The sequence below is a fragment of the Muscardinus avellanarius genome, assembly GCF_963383645.1.
Source record: "Muscardinus avellanarius genome assembly, chromosome: 10".
NCBI classification, from domain to species: domain Eukaryota; kingdom Metazoa; phylum Chordata; class Mammalia; order Rodentia; family Gliridae; genus Muscardinus; species Muscardinus avellanarius.
In genome coordinates, this window is record NC_137796.1 from 38,706,384 (window position 1) to 38,730,217 (window position 23,834).

Genomic DNA, 23,834 nt, shown 5'->3' on the forward strand with positions numbered 1-23,834 from the left:
AAAATCACAAGATTTTACCAAAAATTGAAAACAGGTAGCCAACAATTTTAAGGGTTTTTATGACATAGTACTATAATTAATTGGTATGGTGTGAGTACTTCATATAAATTCACTAATAAACCATTACTTTCTCTTTTGATGCTAGAAAGTACAGCACAAGCATTGCTGCCCAACACTGACATGTCATATTAACTATGCGCCTTTTGTTTGTCATACAGCAACCAGCAGGCCTTTTTACTGGAGAATGTCCCTTGTAATAATGCAAGCTGTGAGGAGGCACACCGGATGTTTAAAGTCTACTGGGAGCTGACAGACCTAAATCAAATCAGAGATGCTATGGTCGCTACATTTTTTGACATTTATGAAGATGTGAGTTCAGAGTTGTCCCTCCTCCGGTTCTCTTCTCCCCCTCATCAAGTAGTTTGTTCTTACCTTTTTTTTTCTGTTTTCTCCAGGGAATCTTGGACATTATAGTTCTAAGTAAAGGATATACAAAGAATGATTTTGCCATCCATACACTAAAAAACAACTTTGAAGCAGATGCTTATTTTGTTAAAGTCATTGGTGAGCATTTTAAATACTAGATTCATAATATATTCTCCCTCTCTCTCCCTCCCTCCCTCTCTCTCTCTCTCTCTCTCCCTCTCTCTCTCTCTCTCTCTCTCTCTCTCTCTCTCTCTCTCGCCTCTCTCTCCCTCTCTCGCCTCTCTCTTTTCTCTCTTCTGCACATAGTTTAAAGACCACTATGTACAGCCCTTCAAGTCAGTAAATCAACTTGAATATAATCCCATGCTATCTACTGACAGGCCCTTGAAACTTCACCAGCTGTCCAAACAATGTATATGCCTAGATGAATTGAAGATTAATGCTATCTAGAACAAATGTTAGGCATTGATGAGTAAGAAAATTTTCAAGAGAAAGAGATACCAATTTTTATATCGTTAACATAAATCAAGTTCTCCCTGGGCTCAGCAAGTTCTTTTATTTAAGACTTTAAACTACTCATATAGCTGGATGTGGTGGCACACTCCTATAATCCTAGTATTTGGGAGGCTGAGACAGGAGGATCGCAGGTTTGAGGCCAGCCTCATGAGGTCCTCAGCAATTTAGCAAGATCTTATTTCATAATAAAAGTAGGGCTAGGGTGTATAGCTCAGATATAGAATGCCCCTAGCTTCAATCCAGTACCAGATACACACCAAAAAAAAATCAAAAAACAAAACAAAGCAAAACACCAACATTGTTTTGTTCTCTGAGAAAGGAATATGACTCAACTTTCTGTACTTATTACAGATGTGTTAACTAGTGTGAAGTCATGTAATACCATGTTTTCTATGCTTAAATATATAAGGCTTCTTTCTTTAGTCATGTAGAACAGAAAAACATCAGATCATAGAATTTTCCTAACACTGATGAGTTTCAGATTGCCAGGCATAGTACTAATATACTAAAAAGAGAAGGCAGTCCTCAAAATGAAGGAGATAATGGTCTGGTTTTTTTATATTGATAATTTGGAAATTGTTTGCATGGAAAAATACATTTTAAGATCCTGAGTCCCTCCTCAATATTTATTTACTTGGCATTTTTTAGAATTATGAAAACAAGATCAGGGAATCCTGGAGATGGAAAAGGCCTCAGAAAGCATCTTCCCTCTCCAGGTGTTACAGTGCACGCTTGTAATCCCAATACTTGGGAGGCTGAGACAGGAGGATTCACATTCACAGCCAACCTCAGTTACTTAGCGAAGCCCTCCTGTTTCCAAATAAAGAATAAGAAATTGGGCTGAGGGTGTAGCTTGGAGGTAGAATGCCTGATTCAATCCCCAGCACCACAAAAAAATAATAATAATAATAATAAATAAATTAAGCAGTGAGCTAGGTGTAGTGGCCCACACTTGTAATCACAGTACTTGAGAGGCTGAGACAGGAGGATTACAGATTCATGGCCAGCCTCAGCTACTTAGTGAGGCCTTCTGAAACTTAGTGAGACCTTGTTTCAAAATGAAGAATAAAAAATGGGGCTGAGACTATAGCTTGAAGGTATAATGCCTCTGAGTTCAAACCCTAGCACTGAAAAAAAATGATTTAAACAGTAAGACAACAAATATTTGGGAATGAAATGGCGTGTCTGAGGTTTTTATTTTGTATGTGCTTGAAAAATTATAGTAAAATTATTTTCAGGTTCACTGCCAGCCTCAATAACTTACTGAGACGCTGTCTCAAAGCAAAAAATAAAATACGGTGGGGGGAGAAAACTTTTGAAAATCTTTGGCCTATGGCTTCCTCACCTAAATCAGCATAGTTACCACTGCCATTTAATTAACATTATCCTGAAAAAAGGAGCCTCCACACAGCTCCAATCTAAGAATAGCCAATTTGGTCCAAGAGGTATTAGTTTTAGAAAACAGGATAATTTTACATTAACGTTATTAACATAAATATTAATAACATACTTAGAAAGGTCAAAGGAAATGAGATACCAATTTAAAGCAATCATTTGGAAGAAAAATAACCTTTTCATCATTTTGATATGCCCTTCCACTCTTTTCTTTGATTATTAGTTGTTTGCCTTATGTCACACAGTTATGAGTATGTAATTACCCTTTCAAAGCCATGTATAATGTCCTTAGTTGATTTTGTGCAAAAATTATTCTCTTATTCTAATTCTTAAGCCAGCCTATACTAAATGTCTGGTTATATTTTTTCTTCTTCTTTTCTCTCTTTTTTTTTTATCAGTACACTGTAGTTTCACATCATTATGTGAATCATATTGACAATGGCATACATTCACACAGTACTTGGTTTCCCTCCTCCAGTTCCCTTCTCCCCCTCATCAATGAGTGTCCAGGTTGACCATGCTACAGTCACACTTACACACATATTCAAATGTAGCTCCTTCATTAATCAACTCTTTTACACTATTGGTGAGAGTGCAAACTAGTCCAGTCGCTATGGAGATCAGTGTGGAGATTCCTTAGAAATCTGGGAATGGATCCACCATATGATCTGGCTATACCACTCCTGGGTATCTTTCCAAAGGGGTTGAAATCAGAGAACTATAGTAACATATGCATACCCATGTTCATAGTAGTTCAATTCACAATAGCAAAAATATGGAACCAACTTAGTTCTCCATCAACAGATGAATGGATTGCAAAATTATGGGAAATACACACAATGGAATTCTACTCAGCAATAAAGAAGAACAAAATTATGTCATTCCCAAGAAGATGGAAAGACCTAGAGAACATTATGTTAAGTGAGATAAACCAAGCACAGAAAGAGAACATGTTTTCTCTAATATGCCCTAACTTGGGAGTATTAGGGATACCAGAGGGACTCCAGGTAATGGAGGGAAAACCTCAGCAAAGGTAGAAAGGAAGGGTAGGAGAGGAAGAATGCTGTTTTGTATATTCTATTAGGTCCATTTGGTTTATAGTTTATTTTTTTTTAGTTCTATAGAGTCTTTACTCAACTTTTGCCTTGAAGATAAATCTAGTGGCGTGAATGGTGTGTTGAAGTCTCCCAATATTATTGTATTTGGGTTTATTTGAAATCTGATGTCCTAAAGGAAATGTGGGTGCACATTTCCTGTACACTTACTGTGAGGCCTTTAATCATATTGAAGATCAGCATTCAGAATTTTTCTTCTTGCATTTCTTGTAGGTCAATATTTGGGGTTTCCACCATTTCCTCACTGTTCCTAGTTCTCGTATTTTCAGGGTTCTCAGACTTGTTTTTCTGATGTCTTAGCATCTTTTTGTGTGTGACTCTGGATAATCTGTCTGATCCAATTTTAGCAATGGGATTTAGAGGTGTTAGCAGGTTCGTACACAGGTAAGCATTTTTTTTTCCCCATGGTGAGGGTTGGGTAAGGTGAGAGGAGCTGGGATGATGTATACTGGAGTCGGGTAAAGTAGAATATATTATTAAGTTGAGTAAAAATTTAAGTATAATAAGGTAGTATCTGGTTGAGAATGAGAGAAGGTTAGATAGTAGGGAGATACAGGAAGGGAGAAAAAGTTTGAGAGGAGAGAGTAGATAGGCTAGAAGGAGGAAGTTTGTAAAAGGAATGAGGGGGGGACAAACAAATATGCATAAAGTAACAAAACAAGTTACAAAAGCTAACAATTATAAATCAAAGACAAAAAATAACCAAAAGAAGAAAAAAAGGAAAGGCAGTGTGAAAGGAAAAAAAAAAAAACAGCAGTCCTGCTACTTTACATATATAGGGATCGGGCCCATATAATATCTGTATGTCTGTTCACTGTGATAGATTCTGGAGTATATTCCAGTGTCTCTCATTTGCTTCGTAACCTATTGCCATCTTTTGGACCCTCTTTATGAATGTTTGCGCCCCTCTCTCTCCTCTGACAGCTTTGTGCTCAGGTTTAGGGCATCGGGTGTCACTGTAAATTAGTTTCTTATAAGCTCAGGATTCTATGTTTTCCCACCCTGGGCTCTGTACTCTCTGGCCCTAGGCTCTGTTCTCTCTGGTCCTGTGTTCAGCGCCTTCCAGCCCTGGGCTCTGCCCCCTGTGGCTTTAGCTCTGTGATCTCAGGCCCTATGCTTTGTGCTTTCAGGCCCTCAGCTCTGCGCTTTTTGGACCTGTGTTCTGCGCAGTCCCTGGGCTCTTTGGCTTCCAACCCTGGGCTCTGTGCCTTCATGCCTTGGGCCTGCGCCTCCCTACCCACACCACAAAGGGTGTCCAGTGTAGTCTTGGAGCAAACGCCTGTGACCCTGTGCAGGTACTATGCCTTGAGCACTATGGGCCTTTCTTGTGTCTCTGGAGATTCTAACTGGACTACCTCTGGGATGGGCCACCAGATCTTAGCCCACTGGAGTACCAGCATCTGCTCTGGGCGGTCGTCTGCTGAGTAACGTAACGTGGTTACCTTGCTGTCCTGCAGGTCAGGTCTCTGGAGGGTACATTGTTCCCCTGCAGGTACCGGCCTCTGGTGAGTGCACAGATTTGGGATCTTTTTCTGCATCCCTGAAGCCTGGTGCTAGTTGCTTAAGATTTTGGAGTAATACTGCTGCTTTCTGCACTTCAAGTTTTGGGATTACTTGTCAGAACTTCCTGGGGCCGTGGAGCCAGAGCAGTTCGGGCCAGTTGCCTGAGATAGTGCCGGCCACCACACCAGGTCAGTCACACACTCGGGCTCTTTGCCCTGGGTGTGTTCTGGGGACTAGGGATTGAATCCAGAAGCACTGTATCACTAAGCTACATCCCAACCCATTTATTTTTTATGCCTTACTTCCCTGGCTGCTACTGTACCTGGTCATTGTTTGTTCAACAAAAGAAATTGAAGTACTTGTTCTTTTTAATATGGCTAAGGAGCAGTAAAACTGTCTTATCTATCTCTTCTTTTCTCCTCTCTCTGTCTCTCTCTTGTCAGTTACATTTGGAATGTCCAAATCCCAATTCTTTTCTACCAGAACTCACCTCAAGATTCTAACAAACCTATATTTCTGCGTGTATGTATATTTTACTGGGGATTGAATGCAGAGACACAACACCACTGAACTATACCCCTACCTTTTTATTTTTTATTTTGAGCCAAGGTCCTGCTAAATTGCCCAGGTTGAACTTGAACTTGCAATCCTCTATTTCAGGATCCCAAGTACTGGGATTGTATTCATGCATCACAGTGCTAGGCTTCCCTTACTATTGTTAAAATTGTGGCAGTATAGCCGGGTGTGGTGGCGCACGCTTGTAATCCCTGGGCTTGGGAGGCCGAGGCAGGAGGATCGCTCAGGTTCTAAGCCAGCCACACTGGCTTAAGAGACACTGTTTCCAAATAAAAAAGTATAAAATGGGTCTGGGAGTGTAGCCCGGAAGTAGAAGGGCTTCCAGGAACCCCAGTACCACAAAAAAAAAAAAAAAATTGTGACAGTATCAGCTAGGCATGGTGGGACATGCCTGTAATCTTAGTACTTTGGAGCCTGAGATGGGAAGATCACAGTTTGTAGACCAGAATAGGATAATTTAGCAAGATCATATTTCAAAATAAAATAAGCCAGGTGTGGTGGCACAAGCTTATAATCCCAGCATTCAGGAGGCTGAGACTGGAGGGTTGTGGTTCACGGACAACCTCAGCTACTTAGTGAGGCCCTCTACAACTTAGACCCTGTTTCAAAAAATAAAGAATAAAAAATAGGGTAGGGGTATAGCTTAGAGGTTGAATGCCCCTAGATTCCATCCCCAGACCCACAAAAAATAAAATGGAATAAAATAAAATAGAGCTGGGGATGTAGTTCAGAGGTATAACCCCTGGATTCAATCTCTTAGTGGCACAAAAAAAGAAAAAAAAATACTGTAGCAGTATCTTAATCTTTCTTCACCAAACAATATGAGGCCTTTTCCTTGAGAAACTTTTACTTCTGGCCTGCCTACATATTTCATGAAAGTAATATGGAGGTTTATTTCTGGCTCTCTCTATGGTTAATTTTGTTTTGTCTTTTGTGCTTTCTAGTTTATGAATCATTTTTCTTAACTCTCAACCAAATTAATCAGTAATCATTTAAACAAATTTTATGAGCTTTATTGATAACATTGTGTGTGTGTGTGGTCCTGGGGTTCCTGGAAGCCCTTATAACCCTGGACTACACTCCCAGACCTATTTTACATTTTTTTTTATTTGGAAACAGGGTCTCTTAAGCCAGCGCGACTGGCTTCAAACCTGCGCAATCCTCCTGTCTCCACCTTCCAAGCACAGGGATTACAAGTGTGTGCCACCACGCCCGGCTATTAATATCGTTTTTTATATACCACATCTGACCTTTCTTCATTCTAATTCCTGTTTAATTTGGATGAGCAGTTTCTCAAGTGATTTTCAGAGATGTTGTATATTTTATATACTGTTAATATATTTTCTGAGAAATACTGATTATGTCAAGATATCTTTTTCTTGCCTTTATATACTACTAACAGTATACTGTTGGTTAGTAGAAAGTTTGATAGACATTTTTCCAGGTTCTTCTTACATATAGTATGGTAGTCTTTGAAATTCTCTCCTTTTCCTGGAACTTTATTTAGATGGGGACCATTATATGATTGCCTTTAAGGTTGTCTTTTTTCACATATCTGATTTGTCTCTGCTTCTGTTTCTAAAAAGATTCAATTTGTTGATTGTAATGTGGATTGGAAAATCAGTGTGTCACTATTTAATTACCCAGCAGATTGATAGCCATGACCCCTCTCCATGCAGAAGTTCCTTTAAGCTGGGAGCAGACCAGAAGTGGAGGCTGCAGTTGATCAAGATGGTAGCTTGCAGTCTCAGAAAACACAGCAAAAGTAACTTGTAGAGTTGAACTAATCCTCTTTCTCTCTGAGAATAGCTACCAAGAGACAATATCAGAATCCCAGGCTTATTCCTATGACCTCAATCAGGTAGATCCCTAGGCTTTCTGAGTCTGAACAGAGTTGTGCTTTCCAGTAAGGAGAACAGTGAAGTTACAACGAGGTAGAGGTTGTTAGATGATCCCACTGCTTTGCTGGGCCTTTCTGCATTATTTTACCTTGAAGGCCAGGGTTTGGTTTTGTTGTTTGGGTTATTTTGTTTGTTTGTTTGTTTGTTTGTTGTGTTTTTGTTTTTGTTTTTTGGTGGTACTGGGGTTCTTGGAAGCCCTTCTACCTCCGGGCTACACTCCCAGACCTATTTTATTTTTGGAAACAGGGTCTCTTAAGCCAGCATGGCTGGCTTCGAACCTGCGTGATCCTCCTGTCTCTGCCTCTCGAGCACTGGGATTACAAGCATGCGCCACCACGCCCGGCCTTGTTTTGTTTTTGACAGTTCTTTGAAGGTTTTTTTAAGAGCACTGTTTACAGTTTTGTGTGTTTTTTTTTTTTAGAGCTCTGATTAGAAATATCAGTAATACTTCACTTAGCTAGAATGAACCACCAAGTGACAAATATAGCTATTTCTATTATAAGCTGTGGGCCCACTACTTTTTTTTTTTGAGGGGCCTTACTGGGAATTGAACCCAGGGGCACTGTACCTCTGAGCCACACCTGCAGCCCTGTTTTATTTTTTGTTTTTGAAACAAGGTCTCACAAAGTTGCAGAGGCTCTAAGTAGCTGGGGCTGTCTGCAAACCTGCTATCCTTCTGTCTCATCTTCCCAAGTACTGGGATTATAGGCCTGTGCCCCCATGCCAGACTTGAACCTACTTCCTTCTTCAGCCCCTCTATGCTTGTTCTCAGCTGCTACAACTTAGAGATGAGAGATTTTTCTGTGGTCTGCTCTGGCGCCCATCCTCTATTGATCTGGTGGCTCTCTGACCTGCCCAGTATATATTATCTCTTTTCTCATTCCCATTCACTAATTTATTATTATTTCAAAATTTCTCAGACTATCTGGAGTTTATATTTTTTAATAAACTCAGTGACATTTAGGGACTTAAGAGAAGTAAAAATATATTTTATCTTTGAAATTATTTACTAAAAGTTCTCTCAAGCACACCTAAAAACAATGTGTTTAATTATTTTATTCATGTATTTTTATATTTATAGTGTGTAATGTGATTGTTTTTACATGTATGTATATTGAGATAATTAAATCAAGCCAGTTAACATATCTATCATCTCATATGTTGTTGTATTGCTGTCGTTGTTGTTTTGGAACCTCAGGGGCATTCTACCTCCAAGTTACATCCCCTTCCCACCCTAGCCCTTTCATTCTTTATTTTGAAACAGTGTCTCACTAAGTTGCTGAGACTGGCCTCCCTCAAACCTGCAATCCTCCTATCTTAGCCTTCCAAGTATTGAAATTACAAGTATACACCACTATGCCCAGCTTCATATAATTTGTGTGTGTGTGTGTGTGTGTGTGTGTGTGTGTGTGTGTGTGTGTGTGTGTGGAGATGGAACCCAGGGGCATTCAACCTCTGAGCTACACCCCCTACCCTATTTTTTATTCTTTAGTTTGAAACAGGGTCTCACTGAGTTGCAAAGAGCCTCACTAAATAGCTGAGGCTATCCGCGAACCTCAATACTTGGGTCTCAGCCTCCCAAATGCTGGGATTACAAGCATGTGCCACCACGCCCGGCTCAGCTTCATATATTTTTTAACTAGTATTTTTAATAGTCAAAAATTTTAATTTAGCACAAAATTAACATATATATAACATACTTAATGTTTGTATATAGAGAGAACAGAATTAAAATTACTTGAAAAATTTTGTACCTTTCGTTTTCCTGTATTAAAGTTTTTACATAAGATTTTAAAAATAATGATATTTAATCATTATTTATAAAATAATGATAGAAAAATAATGATATTTAATCATTTAATCTGTGAAGTGTCAAAAGTAATGTCTAAATAGCAAGAATAGCAGTGGATTATTTCACACATATATGTGAAACTGTTAAACTGAATTATAGCAGGGTGTAGTAGCACAGGCTAGTAACCCCAATACTTGGGAGGCAGAGACAGGAGGATCACAGGTTCACCAGCCTCAGCCACTTAGTGAGGCCTTCCACAACTTAGTGAGACCTCATTTCAATATAAAGAATAAAAAATAGGGCTAGAGATGTAGCTCAGAGATAGAATGCCCCTGGGTTCTATCCCCAGTAACATAAATAAAAGAGAGGGAGGGAGGGAGGGAGGAAGGGAGGAAGGGGGAGAGAGAGAGAGAGAGAGAGAGAGAGAGAGAGAGAGAGAGAGAGAGATAGATCAGTACTGCCCCAAGAATTTAGCGTCAACAGGCTGGCAGGTAGCACCTCAGTGTTTTGTGCCTCATCTCCCTCATCTCCCTCGTGATGATTGTCCAATGGCAGGCAGCTGGACGGGTGACACATAGCCTTCACAGTGTTCTCAGCTTCACACCTATCCCCACTGAGAGAGGGACTTTGTACTTTAGGCTGCAGAAGCAGTGACATCATCAGCATCCACTTGCTTAGTCTGCTTGTGCAGCCAGCTCAAGAAGCAGCTGTCCTATTGTATTTGCAAATCAGTAGCTTTCTATACATCCTAACTTGCCCCACTTCCCAGTGTGTATAAGAGAAAGCCAGAGTCCTTCGGGATGATGTGTATCTGAGCTTTTTGGCCTTGGTTTATTCTCATTGGTCCCTTAACTTGGCTAAGTTTGGGGAAGAGAAAGGGGTCGTTTAGGGATGTAGTATTTTAACATAGCCCTTTCCTTTAGGGATGATACAAATATCTTTAAGCCTATATGGGCTATTACATATAGTGTGGTTTAAAGTGAAATTTTAGGGTCCCAACATTGCCATTTTAAAGGAAACCTATAAATTTCACATCCCATTAGACATGTTTAAACTAATTAAATCTACTAATAATCAGCACTTCATGTACATGTGTGTGTGCGCGTGCACGCGCGAATGGTACTGGGGATTCTACCAGAGGCATTCTACATCCAAGCCACACCCTCAGGCCTTTTTTATTTTTTTATTTGAAACGAGGTCTTGATAGATTGATTAAAGTCTCTTAAATTGCTTAGGCCACCTCATACCGCAATCCCAAGTACTGGCATTACAGGCCTGGTCCATCACACCCAGCTCATTAAATATTTTAATTACTGTTTTTCATCTAATTCTGTGAATAGGCTATCTTCATATATATTTTTTGTTAACTTTTTATATACTTTTTTAAGTCTTTGGTTTTAGCAGGGCATGGTGGCATACACCTGTAATCCCAGTACTCAGGATGCTGAGACAGGAGCATCAGAGGTTCAAGGCCAGCCTCAACAATTTAGTGAGATCCTGTTTCAAAATAAAAACTAAAATAGGTCTGAGGGTGTAGCTCAGAGGTAGAATGTCCCTGAGTGCAATCCCCAGTATCACCAAAAAAAAAAAATAAAATCTTTGCTTTTATTTTTTTGTTTAATTGGTGCACTACAGTCTTACATCATAATGTGGATTGTGTTGATACCTCCCACTTCTCCTTTTCCCTTCCTCCCAATATAACTTTTCCATTAATTAACCTCAGCCTTCTTCCTCCCCTACCCTTCCTTTCTGGCTTTGCTGAGGTTTCCCCTCCATTATCTGGCGTCCCTCTGGTATCCCTAATACTCCCAAGCTGGGGCATATTAGAGAAAACATATGTCCCTTCTCTTTCTGTGCTTAGCTGATCTCACTTAACATATGTTTTGCATGTCTTTCCATTTTCTTAAGAATGACATGATTTTGTTTGTCTTTATCGCTGAGTAGAATTCCATTGTATGTATTTTCCATAATTTTGCAATCCATTTATCTGTTGATGGAGACCTAGGTTGGTTCCATATTTTGGCTATTGCAAATTGTGCTGCTGTGAACATGGGTATAATATGTTACTGTAGTTCTCTGATTTCAATCCCTTTGGAACGATACCCAAGAGTGGTATAGGGGGATCATATAGTGGATCCATTCTAAGGATTGAGTTTTCTGAGGAATCTCCACACTGATCTCCATAGCAGCTGGACTGGTTTCCACTCTCACCAACAGTGTAAAGTTGAAGAAGACCTTGAGAGATGGAAATATCTCCCTCACTCATGGATAGGCATAATTAATATCAAAGTGACCATTCTGCCAAAAGTGATCTACAGATTCAATGCAATTCCTATCAAAATACCAGCAGCATTCTTCATAGACCTAGAAAAATCAGTCATGAGTTTCATATGGAGGAAGAAAAGACCCAGAATAGCCAAAGCAATTTTTAGCAGTAAGAACCATGTGGGAGGCATCACAATCCCTGACTTCAGTTTATACTACAGAGCAATAGTAGTTAAAACAGCATGGTATCAGCAAAACAGGCACACAGACCAATGGAACAGAATAGAAGATACAGAAACAAACCCACACACTTATAGTCAACTGATCTTTGACAAAGGGGCCAAATAGCCTTTTCAACAAATGGTGCTGGGAGAACTGGCTATCCATTTGTAGAAAGATGGAACTAATTCCTTACCTCTCACCATGCACAAGAATCAAATTAAGATAGATCAAAGACCTGGAAATCAGACCAGAGACTGTGAAGCTATTAGAAGAGGGCATAGGTTCAACACTCCTACATATAGGCACAGGTAGTAACTTCCTCAGCAAGACCTCCAAAGCACAGGAAATTAAAACAAGAAATAACAAGTGGGATGGCATCAAATTTTTGGTTTTAAACATTTAGAAGTAATAAAAATTACTTTGGGCTGAGCATGGTGGGTCATGCCTATCATCTCAGTACTTGGGAGGCTGACAGAAGAGGATTGGAGTTGAAGCCAGCCTCAGCAACTTAGGAAGGCTCTCAGGTCTAAAAAATTGGGGCTGGGGATGTGGCTCAGAGAGACCATGATTCCCCTCTCCCCCGTCTCAGTCTCCCAAATGCTGGGATTATAAGTGTGCACCACCACGCCTGGCCATTCTGTTACTTTTAAATCCTGGAATCCAGAATTATATTTTGTTATTGTTTTATGGTGTTTGTTTGTTTGGGTTTTGATGCTGAATATTGAACCCAAGGCATTCTACTTCTGAGATACACCCTAGCCCTGTTTTTGGTTTGGTTTGGTTTGGTTTGGTTTGGCTTGATGTGTGAGAGAGAAACCAATAGAGATTGAACCCAGGGTCATTCTACCTCCAAGATATACCTCAGCCCTTTTTAATTTATTGTTTTGAAACAGCAACTTGCTAGGTTGCTAAGTGTCACTAAGTTGATGAGGCTAACCTCAAACCTGCAATCCTCTTGTCTCAGCCTCCCCAATACTAGGATTATAGGCAAATGCCACTATATTTAGTATCCAGCTTTTAATTTCTTAAAAAAGAAAACAATGGTAGCAAATGCCATTTCTTCTGCCTAGTGTTTTACATGACTGCCCCATAATAGTATCCTATATATGATTATTTTGAAATAAAAATACATGACAGTGCATACCTTTTTATATAGCATAACATGCTATGTATTATATAGGGAACAAGAGAAAGCAGGAAATTAGCTAACTAAATATCAAGTTATACTCTTGGTTATGCTGGGCATTTCTGACTTTAGAGAGAATCAACCATGCTCCAGCCTCATTCATTCAGACCCTGACTCCTCCAGGTTCTTTCTCTTCTGGATAATTTTTTCCTATGTAAGCAACTTTACACAAAGGGCCCTTCAAACCTAGACTAATTACCACTATGCAAGGACAGAGTATTAAGCACCTAAAACTAAATAGCAATAAATAGCAATACAAAATATATGTTGGAATCATAGGATTTGAGGCTTTTTATAAACTTTGTGAATTATTTTATTACACTATATTACTTTTCAGATTTTTTTCTACCTTTTTCTAAAGGTGAGCAAGGTGAGGTGATCTGCTCATGACTACACATTGCATTAGCTATACAGCAAGAGATAGCCCTACCTGATGAGGTTTCTTGTACCTTATGACCAGGATGCCTGAAGGGAACAGAGCTTAATGATTTTTAGCCAATGCTGATATCGAATATTCACTTGGAGATTTACTCTTATCAATACTCATAACCTAAAGACAGTGCAATTAATCTAGGGGGAACTAAAGAGGGAAAACCCCTATTTATTTTCTACTAACACATATATCTTAATCTTGGAAAAGAGCTTTATTCACTTTGTGACCTTGAGAAATATATGGGTGGATGCTTCAGTTTCCTAAGAGATGGGAGGACATTTAGACTTGCTGCATAGTTTAATATGAGGATTCAAGAAAAACATTTCTAAAAGTAAATTTATGTTCTGAACTTGTTACTTACCAAAAGATCAATAATGTTTGCCAAAAAAGATGTTTGATAACCTTTTTGGAGATTAGTTTCACCAATATTAAAAGCCTCAAGATTAGACCAAGAAATTCTATTTCTGTGTGACTGCATTAGGTCTATAAGATGATTTTCTCTATAGCATTTAAGAGGAAAAGTTAGTGTACTATATTGAAGTTGGAAATTTAAACATTGAAAACTGCTTTGCAAATATAAAATATTTATTTCACTCTTTTCTTAAGTTTTATTTAATGTAAATATAGTATATAGCAAATGAACATCTTCTTTTGTAATGAAATATGTCATGCTCATTTCTTGGTGCCTTTGTATATGCTATGTATCCTGATTCACTTGTGCCACTATCACAAAATACCCAAAACAACAGGAATTACAGTTCTCAAAGCTGGGAAGTTGAAGATTAAGGCACTAATAGGTTTGGATTCTGGTCAGAGCTCACTCTCTGCTTCAGAGATAGTGCCTTTTTGCTGCTGCCTCACACGATAGGAGGGGAGAGTTTGTTGAAACCTCTTTTTTTTTTTTTTTCAGTACCTAGGAAGGAACCCAGGGGCATTCTATCCCTGAGCTACACCCCCTGCCCTATTTTTTATTCTTTATTTTGAAACCAGGTCTCACTGAGTTGCAAAGGGCCTCATTAAGTAGCTGAGGCTATCTGCGAACCACGATCCTCCGGTCTCCACCTGCCGAATGCTGGGTTACAAGCGTGCACCACCACGCGTGGCTCTATGGGCACTAATCCCATTCGTGGAGGAGCCTTTCTCACTTACTTTCCAGAGGCCCCCACCTCTTAATCCTGTCATACTGGCTGTTAATTTCCAGCATATGAACTTAGAAGGACACCAACATTCAGATTATAGCATCCAGCCTAACTATAACATTTCTACTATGATTGTCATTCACATTCATAAAATATAAATAAATATAAGAACCTATTATGTGGATAATTTGTAATCCACCAACATTATTCATCTGTTATTAAAATAATTTGTGCTTATGTTATACTCAAAGTCCGGGACCACAGCGGGAGAGAGACCACCATCACACAATAATGCAAAGCCAAGAAGGGTTTATTGGGGAACTAGCTCGAGCTAGGGTCCAAGTCTTGACAAGGACCCCGAATCTTTGTTCCAAGGCAGTTTTATACATTTCAGTCATTCAGGTGGGCTGTGATTCATATTTCAGTCACTCAGGCTGTGATTTACAAAGGAGTTATCTTTAAACCAAAAGGAATCTTTGCTGCTGTTATCACAAGCAATGGACAGGACACTTGGTGCCTCCCATTTGGTTCGTGCCTCCTGAGGTTGGTTGGGAGTTTTCATTCTGACCCAGGTGCCAAAACTGGCACTTAACTGTTAGTTGTATTCCTGGGAAACTGAAACTCAGGCCTAGCGTTTGCTGTATGGATGAAGCCTGTCATAGCTCCACTCTGGTCCTACACTTACTGAACAGAAATCTTAACTATCTTTCTTTCATTTATGATGTAGAATATTTAATAGCAAATAATACCTGCTTTCTTGCAAAGGTATATCACTAAAAGTGGTAGAGACATGGCTATGCTTCAAAAACTCATGTTACGTGTATACAGTGTTCAAATAACCTTTTCTTTTTTGATGATTATAAAGAATAAATATATGACAATTACTTCTGTGTATTTGTTGACAGATTCTAAGTCATCCTGGTACTTTAGCTAAACAATTGGAAAATAGAATCAAGATTAGGTGCAGAGCGAAATCTGGTGGTGCACAACTGTAATCCCAGTACTCGGGAGGCTGAGACAGGAGGATTGCAGGTTCGTGGCCAGCCTCAGCAACTTAGCAAGGCTCTCCACAATTTATTGAGACCCTATTTTAAAATTTAAAAATAATAATAGGGCTGGAGATGCAGCTCACAGGTAGAATGCTCCTGGGTTCGAGCCCTTGTACCACAAAAAAATAAAATAAAATAGTAAGTATGGTATAATATAACCATAATTAATTATCTCACCTCTATAGTACACAAAATTGCACCATCTTGAAAACTTAATGAAGGTCTTTGAAACACTGCTAGAAAATGAACAACAAAAATTTTAGCTGGGCGTGTGGCACACGCTTGTAATCCCCACGCTTGGGAGGCAGAGACAGGAGGATCGTGCAGGTTCAAAGCCAGTCGTGCTGGCTTAAGAGACCCTATTTGCAAATAAAAAAGTATACAAAATAGGTCTGGGAGTGTAGCCTAGAGGTCCAGGAACCCAGCACCACCAAAACAAAAAAAATTTAATATGCTCAGATCCAAGGAAATTGAAATGGTTTTTGCTTGTGATCATGAATTGATGGATATTAATGGATTGAAGGGGAATTTAGAGCTCACTTTAAATATAAGCTTGTATTATAACAGGAATAATAGCATGTTCTTTATTTTTCCACAGTTCTTAGTGGTCTGTGTTCTAACGACTGTCCTCGTAAGATAACAGTAAGTAAGAATTTAATTCATGATTATAAACATTACTGTGAAAGTCCTCTGCATAATAAATAGATATACACAATTATAGTGTGTATAGTGTATAACCTCTAACAAGGTTACACTCAAAAATTTTATTTCTGTTTGGTAATAATTAACATATTCTTCCTTACTCAAGAAAACTTTTCTGGAATTCAGTACCGTTTTTATTTCCTTAGGAACATGAAAGCATATTTGCAAGCCAAGGAAAGATAGAGTAGCTCCCTCACAGAAAGAGGAGTTCTTATAACAGTATCTTTCCTGAAAAAAATTCTCTCTATAAGGATTACCTCCTTCATGAAGCTTTTTCAGTTAAAATAATAAATGATATTTTCAAGTCACTTCATCTTAAATAGTGAAGAATTTTCTATTAATCAGATTTTATTTTGAAAGATTAACTATGGAAGTATTAAGGAACCTATTTAAGAATTACATGTAAGGATTCATTTTACAGTATTAGTAATAGATTTGCCTAAAATTTCAAATCTTTCACTTTTCAAGGTTATTTCTTTTCTTTTTTCTCCTTTTTTTTCTTTCTTTCTCTTTTTGGTGCTAGAGATTGAACCCTGTATATTCTACCTCGAAGCTATAACCCTAACCCTATTTTATTTTGTACTTGAAAACAGTGTAGTTACGTTTCTGAGAGCCTTCCTAAGTTGGTGAGGCTGGCTTCAAATCTGCAGTCCTCCTGACTCAGACTCCCTAGTAAAGGCATTACAGGTGTGTGCACCATGCCTGGCTATAACTATTTCCTTTCTTTTTGCAGCCCTTTGGAGTGAATCAGCCTGGACCTTATATTATGTATACAGCTATAGATGCAAATGGATACCTGAAAAATGGCTCAGGTAAGGCCAGATATATCCAGTATGTATAGAAGCACTTTCATTTGGTATGTTGGCAAGGTAAACATGATAAAAAATTATGTTTTACTCCCCTTAATAAAATTTTCATTTTTATTATGCTTAGTCTTTCTATACACTTTACGCCAGGGATAAGTACAGGAGGATCTCAGGTTCGAGGACAAACTCAGCAAGTACTGAAACTATAAGCTACCTAGTAAGACCCTGTTTCCAAACAAAAAAATTAAAAATAAAAAAAGGTCTAGGGATATAGCTTGGAGGTACAGTGACCCTGGATTCATTCCCTAGTATCACAAAAAAAGGTCTTCATGACAAAAATATTAACATTAATTTTTTATTTATCACAGTTGTGAAGGACCAAATTATTCATTCTTATTTTTCATTTAAAGTAGCAGAGAAATTGAGATAATTTATCTGAGTTATCTTGAAGAATGAAACAATAATTATTTAAATTAAGCTCTTTTGGGGGCAAACTGGGAATTGAACTCAGGGACATTCTGTCTCTGAGCTACATCCTCAGCCTTACTTTATTTTTTATTTTGAAACAGGATCTCACTGAGTTGTTGAGTGTGACTAAATTGATGAGGCTGACTGCAAACAGGCAATCTTCCTGTCTCAGCCTCCCAAGTTCTTGGATTACAAGTGTGGGCCACCAGACCCCATTTAAACTCATTGTAGAATAAGTAAAGATTACGAATCTAATTAATTCTATAGTCTAACCTAATTCTGGATTTTCTTATGTGGAATAGAAGCTAGAAAATATAGAGAGGGTTTTTTGATACATAATTGTAAAGAAAATCTGGTTACACATGTAAACAAATAAAGGGATATGCTGTGGAAAATCCTCTCCGGGACTTGGGAGGGAGAGACCTGAAATGATGGACCCAGACAATTGCCTCTTCTCGTGCAACTGACAAAATTTATTCTTCAAAACTAAGTTTTTATACCCTTCTCCAGTTAGGTTAATTATCAAATCCTCAAGGGAAAGAGTAAATATACCAAAATATAATGGTAGGGTATTAAGTGAAGGACATGTAAATCACTAAGGCAATTTTTCCGAAGTTACCATTTTAGCCAAGACTGATTGAGATTAACAAAAAAAAATGTATCTTTGAGCAATAACTTTAGTGCAGCCAGCAAAAGAGAAAAAAAAAAAAAAAAAAAACTTTTGTTAGCAGAGGAGTTAACATCTCTGGTATGGCTAGGAATGGGAGAACAGAAGGTCATCCTGGACGCAGCAGGCTGAATCTTGAGTAAAGAGATGGTTCAGGGCTGGCCTGATAAGACCCCCCCCCACCCTGGCTAAGCTTTTGGACCTTGGGCCGGGAAAGAAAGGCAATGCCTTAGATCTGGCCTCCGAGATCTCACTGTGATCGCTTAAGGCTCTTTTAGTCCTAATTCATGTGGTGGTAGCTCTCTGGGGACCCCAATTCCCTCCGGAACTAGGGGCGCTCAGCCATTTAATGGTCCCCCTTTGCACCATGAGTCAGGCCTCAGAGGGCCTTTTTTGGCCTCCTAGTTGAGAGCATCTACTCCAGAGATGTCCTTGCTTTCCACCCTCAAACAGACTTGAGCCTAGGCTTTTGCATTCAGCCAGAATTCTTAAATGGCTTTTGTCCTTCTGTCTTTCCCTTTTCAAGTCCCCGTTAAACCAAATTGGCTGCCTGCAGTATTAGACTTTGTCAGAGGATGGCCTTCCGTTCTACCGGGTAAAGATTTAAGAATGCCAACACCTATTGTTTGAGTTGGTGATATCACTCTAAACTCAACCCTTAAGAAAGAACTACATATGGACAGATTGAACTTTAAACTCTCCCTCTCCAGTTGGTATAGGAGGCCGGCAGGTAAAACCAATTGGAAACTAATCTGGCAGCAGTAAGACCCTAAGGATTCCAGGCTGCTGAAGCTGCACCTGGAATGCTCCAGCTTCATTGTGGCCAGGCTTGAGTGTTAAAGAACTTTTGCATTTTGGGAACCTTTCAATCATTAAAGAAATCTGGGTGGTCTCTGAAGTTAAAGAACAGCTGAAGATAAGCTACTTTAAACCTCCCTGATGGGGCCACGTGTCTCCATCCCCCAGCGCATACTGTAGCCATACTTGGGTGCAGAAAAAAAAAAGCGAGAGCTTTATTTAGCTTTTGGGATCCAGCTTTTTCCTCCACTTTGGAGAACACATGCGAATGGAGATCCGACACTTACTTTGAATTGCTGGGATCCCGTCTGAGAGAGAAAGGGTGTGGTTTTAGTGGCCTGTCTGGGCAAGGTCACCCACTCTCCCCAGAGCTTCCCACTCAAAAACCAATTAATTACCCTAGCATTTAGGATATTGCTGGAATCTCATCTTAAAGCAGAGAGATATATTCTGTGCTCAGAAGGTCGTCCTCCTGTCCCTGCACCGTGTGTGTGTGTGTGTGTGTGTGTGTGTGTGTGTGTGTGTGTGTTGCGCACACGCGCGCACACGCCCTGAGAGTGGCCTCATTTCCCACAGTTTGCTGCCCATCAGGAGGGTATTAAATGGGAAGGGGCTTTGCCACCCTTTCCCCTTGCTCCATATTTCCCTGTCCGATTGGGCTGCGTGGCCCTTCTCTGTCCGGATAAAGTTCGCTGTACCTCTAAAGCCAGTGGTCCAGCTGGGGGCGTCCAGCATGGACCACGTGGAGCAGTTTAGTGGTGTCCCTGTCCACCAGAAAGCCAGTGCAAGCTTGGAGTTAAAAGCCACCTCCCTCCTGCCCTGCAACTACTTTCACTGTGCCTGTCCTTTCTCTCAGTGAGGTTTTCTAGCTGAAAATATTGCCATTTTCAACAAAATCTTATTAACTTGCTTCCCTGTTACTACTTCAATTCTGAGGGGCCTCTGAGCTCCCAGCCACCAGCAGCCGGGCGTGGCCTCCCCCTGAGCTCTCTTTCCTGAGAGCTTTTCTTATGCAAATGGAGCTGTAGCTGTTTGTTGAATGCCAGACAATGTCCCCCAGGTGTGGCCATTCACCTAGCAAGCCCTGCCTGGCTGAAACTTTTACTAGGTTTTTTTGTTGTTGTTGTTTTCTTTTTGAGCTCTTGGAAAAGCTTACCCATTCTGGCTTCCCCTAATTGCAGGGGACTACGACCTGCCTTAGTGACCAACAGAGTGCACGTGGCTGCAGGTGCTAATGGACCCTGCCACTAAAAACAAACTAGCTTATCTTCCAAGAACCTGTTTTTAACCACCAAAAAAAAAACTTACTACCACTTGCTGGCTTGCGTCTCCTGTTAGGGGAGCTTTCTCTGTCCATTTACCCTCCTTTAGCTTATCTTCCTAGAACCTGTTTCTCATTGCTGGGGTAAAAAACTCACTGCTATTTAGAAATGGGTGCTGGCTAGCGTCTCCTGTTTGGGAATTTTTCTGGAGGTGGGCCATGGGTATTTCTCTTAGATTTAACCTTGTATAGGGATTTTAAAAGTGTCCCATCTGTGATACGGGCAGAATGGATGGGCACTCATTGGGCCTATCAAGCCTACACTATTTAAAGGAGTTTATTCCTGGAGGGGATTCGACCACGGGCTAAAATTCCTTGGCCGGGGGGTCCCCACGAAACCAGAATTGCCTCCCAGACACCGGACGATCACAGTCATTCTGGGGGAACTCCTTATCGCTCCAGGAAGGTACATACCTTTTGGGGTGCAGTGGTACTAAGACCACCGACAAGATGCCCTGGAAGTCACTTTCAGAGATGCCGTGATGCAAAGGCTGCTCTATAGTTGTTTTAAAGCTCAACAGCTGGAGCTAAAGCTGTTGCTGCTGCCCACCAACCCACAGGCCACAAAGTCCTGTGAAAAATACAGAGCCACATGCCCCACATTGCCCCAAGACATTGGGCGCCAAAACATGTTATGGTTTGCGCCCTTTGAAAGAGGTAAAGCTAGAGCTTAGAGCAACGCACCACGCCACAGAGTGGCACAGTGGTGAAATGGGGGTTGCTTGAGAGAAAACCCGGCGAGTTCTTGTCTACAGTGAGCGAAGAATGACACCTGCAGACCTCAGGAAGGGGAGTAAAAGGTTTATTGGAAGCCGCAGGGAATGGGGCAAGGGTGGCGCGATCCTCCTGTCTCCGCCTCCCAAGCGCTAGGATTACAAGCGTGCGCCACCAAGCCTGGCTTTGTCTTCTGTATTTCTATCTTTTTAAGAAACTTCTTTAAATCTTCAGCAAGAGTTCGAGCTAATGTGCATTTACCCTTAGCTCAGAACAAGAACCCACAGTTTTTCTGTTTTTGTATTTTCTTGTGGTTTGAGGAAAACTGTGTCTGGGACCCTAACAGGGGTCCCCGGAAACAGTTTCCCCAAAACCATATCATCCCAGACCATAACAGCAGTGTTTTATGCACAATTATTTTAAACAGGAAATGGGCTTAATTTTATTTAGGGAGTACTATCATAAAACCCTTCCCCAAACTTAAAAGGATGAAGATTCTTAGTTTAAATGTTAAGCATCTTGAAACATTACTTTGTTAAACTGTACCATCCATCCCATCCTGCCCCACTACTAGAAAATTCTCCTCTGTGGGAAGAAGATGGCGCATTTATGTGTTTCAGAAACGGTAGCTCTGGGTGTCTCATAGAAAAGTTACGGTCAGTGCCCATTGGTGGGTTATGAAATTAATTTGTGGCTTATACAACACTTTATTTGATAGAACAAACCAGAGCCCTGATGCAGGCTCAGTGAATTCTTGCACTCTGTCAAAAGAATCAGACAAAGGCAAAACAGGGGAGTGAACAAGACTCTTGGGACTTTTTACTAGAAGTTAAGGGGAGGCCTGATCAAGAGAATATCAGGCTTCCTCTCCAGACAAAGAAGAGAGTTTTAGTTCTGGGAAAGGGTGGTGGGGGTGGGCTAAAGTTCAGGAATGTTAATTGGCTTAGCTACATCCCCAAAGCAAGCATGCGCGTGCACACGTGTGGGGTGTGTGTGTGTGTGTGTGTGTGTGTGTGTTCCCACTTTAATTTTTTTTTTTTTTTTTTTTTTTTTGGTGGTACTGGGGTTCCTGGAAGCCCTTCTACCTCCGGGCTACACTCCCAGACCTATTTTTTATTTTTGGAAACAGGGTCTCTTAAGCCAGCGCGGCTGACTTCGAACCTGCGCGATCCTCCTGTCTCCGCCTCCCAAGCGCGGGGATTACAAGCGTGCGCCACCACGCCCGGCGAGCCCACTTTAATTTCTGAGGAAGGCAAAGTCAGTCATTCAGCCTGGAGCTAAATGTTAGTTTTCCAAATCCATGCTGCATCCTGTCTAAACTTTTCTGCATTATGAAAAGGAAAAGTTACTGTAGCTGTTAAGGGAACACAGAGGTAGGGAGCAGAAGAAAGCACAAATTATGGCAACTAGCAAGTACCTTGTTTCAGTGACTAAGGGTATATTTGCCCTTTGTCCCTGTGGTCCTGCACCACCACCACCCCCAGAGAGTTCATCCTTCTACTTCCCTTTTTTTTTTTTTTTTTTTTTTTTGGTTCTAGGGATTGAACCCCCAGCTACACTGTCCTGTCTCAGCCTCCTAAGTACTGGGACTTACAGGCATGTGCCACCACTCCCAGCTCATCCTCCAAATTCTTAAGGGGAACAGGACAAAGATCTTTTATAATTGCTTCCTGATAGCACTGGAATACCCTCACCTCAGCTTTCCTCAGAAGGGAAATCTCTACATTTCTTTATGTGAAGGCTAGCCTCCTCCTCTTTCTTCTCTTGCCCTGCTCATCCCTATTTCAGACACCAGATGCAAGTCCAGGCATGCAGTGTTTCTGACAGTCTAGAAATTAGTGTTTCCCATGACTCCATCCTCAGGTTCAATCACTTGGCTCACAACACTCAAGAAAACATTTGCATTTGCACTTATTGTCTTATTATAAAGAATGCAGATTAACAGCCAGATGAATAGATATATAGGGTTAGACCCTGAGCACTGGAGCTTCTGTTCTTAAGGAGTTTGGGGTGTGCCACCATCCCAGAATATTGATATGTTCACCAGTCTGGAAGCTACCCAAACCCTGGCCTTTGAGGTTTTATGGAAGCTTCATAGCTAACCATGACTGATTAAATCATTGGCAATTGGTGATCATCTCAACTTTTAGCCCTTTACCTTCTCAGGAAAAGAAAGAGGGGCTAAAAGTTTATGCTTACCTGGCTAGTTATCCTGTCACCAGCCCCCATCCTGAGGCTTTCCAAGAGCCCTAGACATCTCATTAGCATATAAAAAGATGGTTATCTTTAGAGATTCCCATTGCTGTGGGCCCCAAGAATGAGAAGCAAACACTGTACAACTCTTGGGAGGGTGCATCTCAATTCCTGAAAAAAGGTTGTTCAATCTTAAGTGGGCACTCCCATCTAAGTAAGGGTGATTACTTTTCTCCTGCTCTTCCTGGAATGTGTAGAGCAAAGACTGAAGATTTCTAAGAACTAATACAGGGATCTGAAAAAGGTTTCTGCAAATCTTGTCTCACTCTTAACGCAGGCAAGATGGGAAGCCTGGCAAGGTGGCGCACGCTTATAATCCCAGTATTTGGGAGGCTGAGACAGAAGGGTTGTGGGTTTGCAACCAGCCTCAGCTACCTAGGGAAACCCTCAGCAACTTAGTGAGACCCTGTTTTGAAATAAAGAATAAAAAATAAATACAGCTCAGAGTAGAATGCCCGTAAGTTCAATCTCTAGTATGGAAAAAAAAAATGCAAGATAGGTTAGGTAAATGTAAGGCTAATAAACCTTGTATCACTGGACTTCACATGAACATTTCTTAAATATTAATATGCCGGGTGTATTCATTC

General features: G+C 40.4%; 1 protein-coding gene across 1 annotated transcript in view; it reads left to right on the forward strand.

The window, feature by feature from the left end:
- ITFG1 (integrin alpha FG-GAP repeat containing 1) overlaps positions 1 to 23,834 on the forward strand; it is a gene marked incomplete at its 3' end in the record, with an annotated part of 248,608 nt that overhangs the window by 195,805 nt on the left and 28,969 nt on the right. Inside the window, exons 11-14 of the mRNA XM_080703290.1 lie at positions 219 to 369; positions 456 to 564; positions 16,117 to 16,160; positions 16,954 to 17,032. Coding sequence (XP_080559416.1) covers positions 219 to 369; positions 456 to 564; positions 16,117 to 16,160; positions 16,954 to 17,032 — 383 coding nt within the window. The remainder of the gene's footprint in view (positions 1 to 218; positions 370 to 455; positions 565 to 16,116; positions 16,161 to 16,953; positions 17,033 to 23,834) is intronic.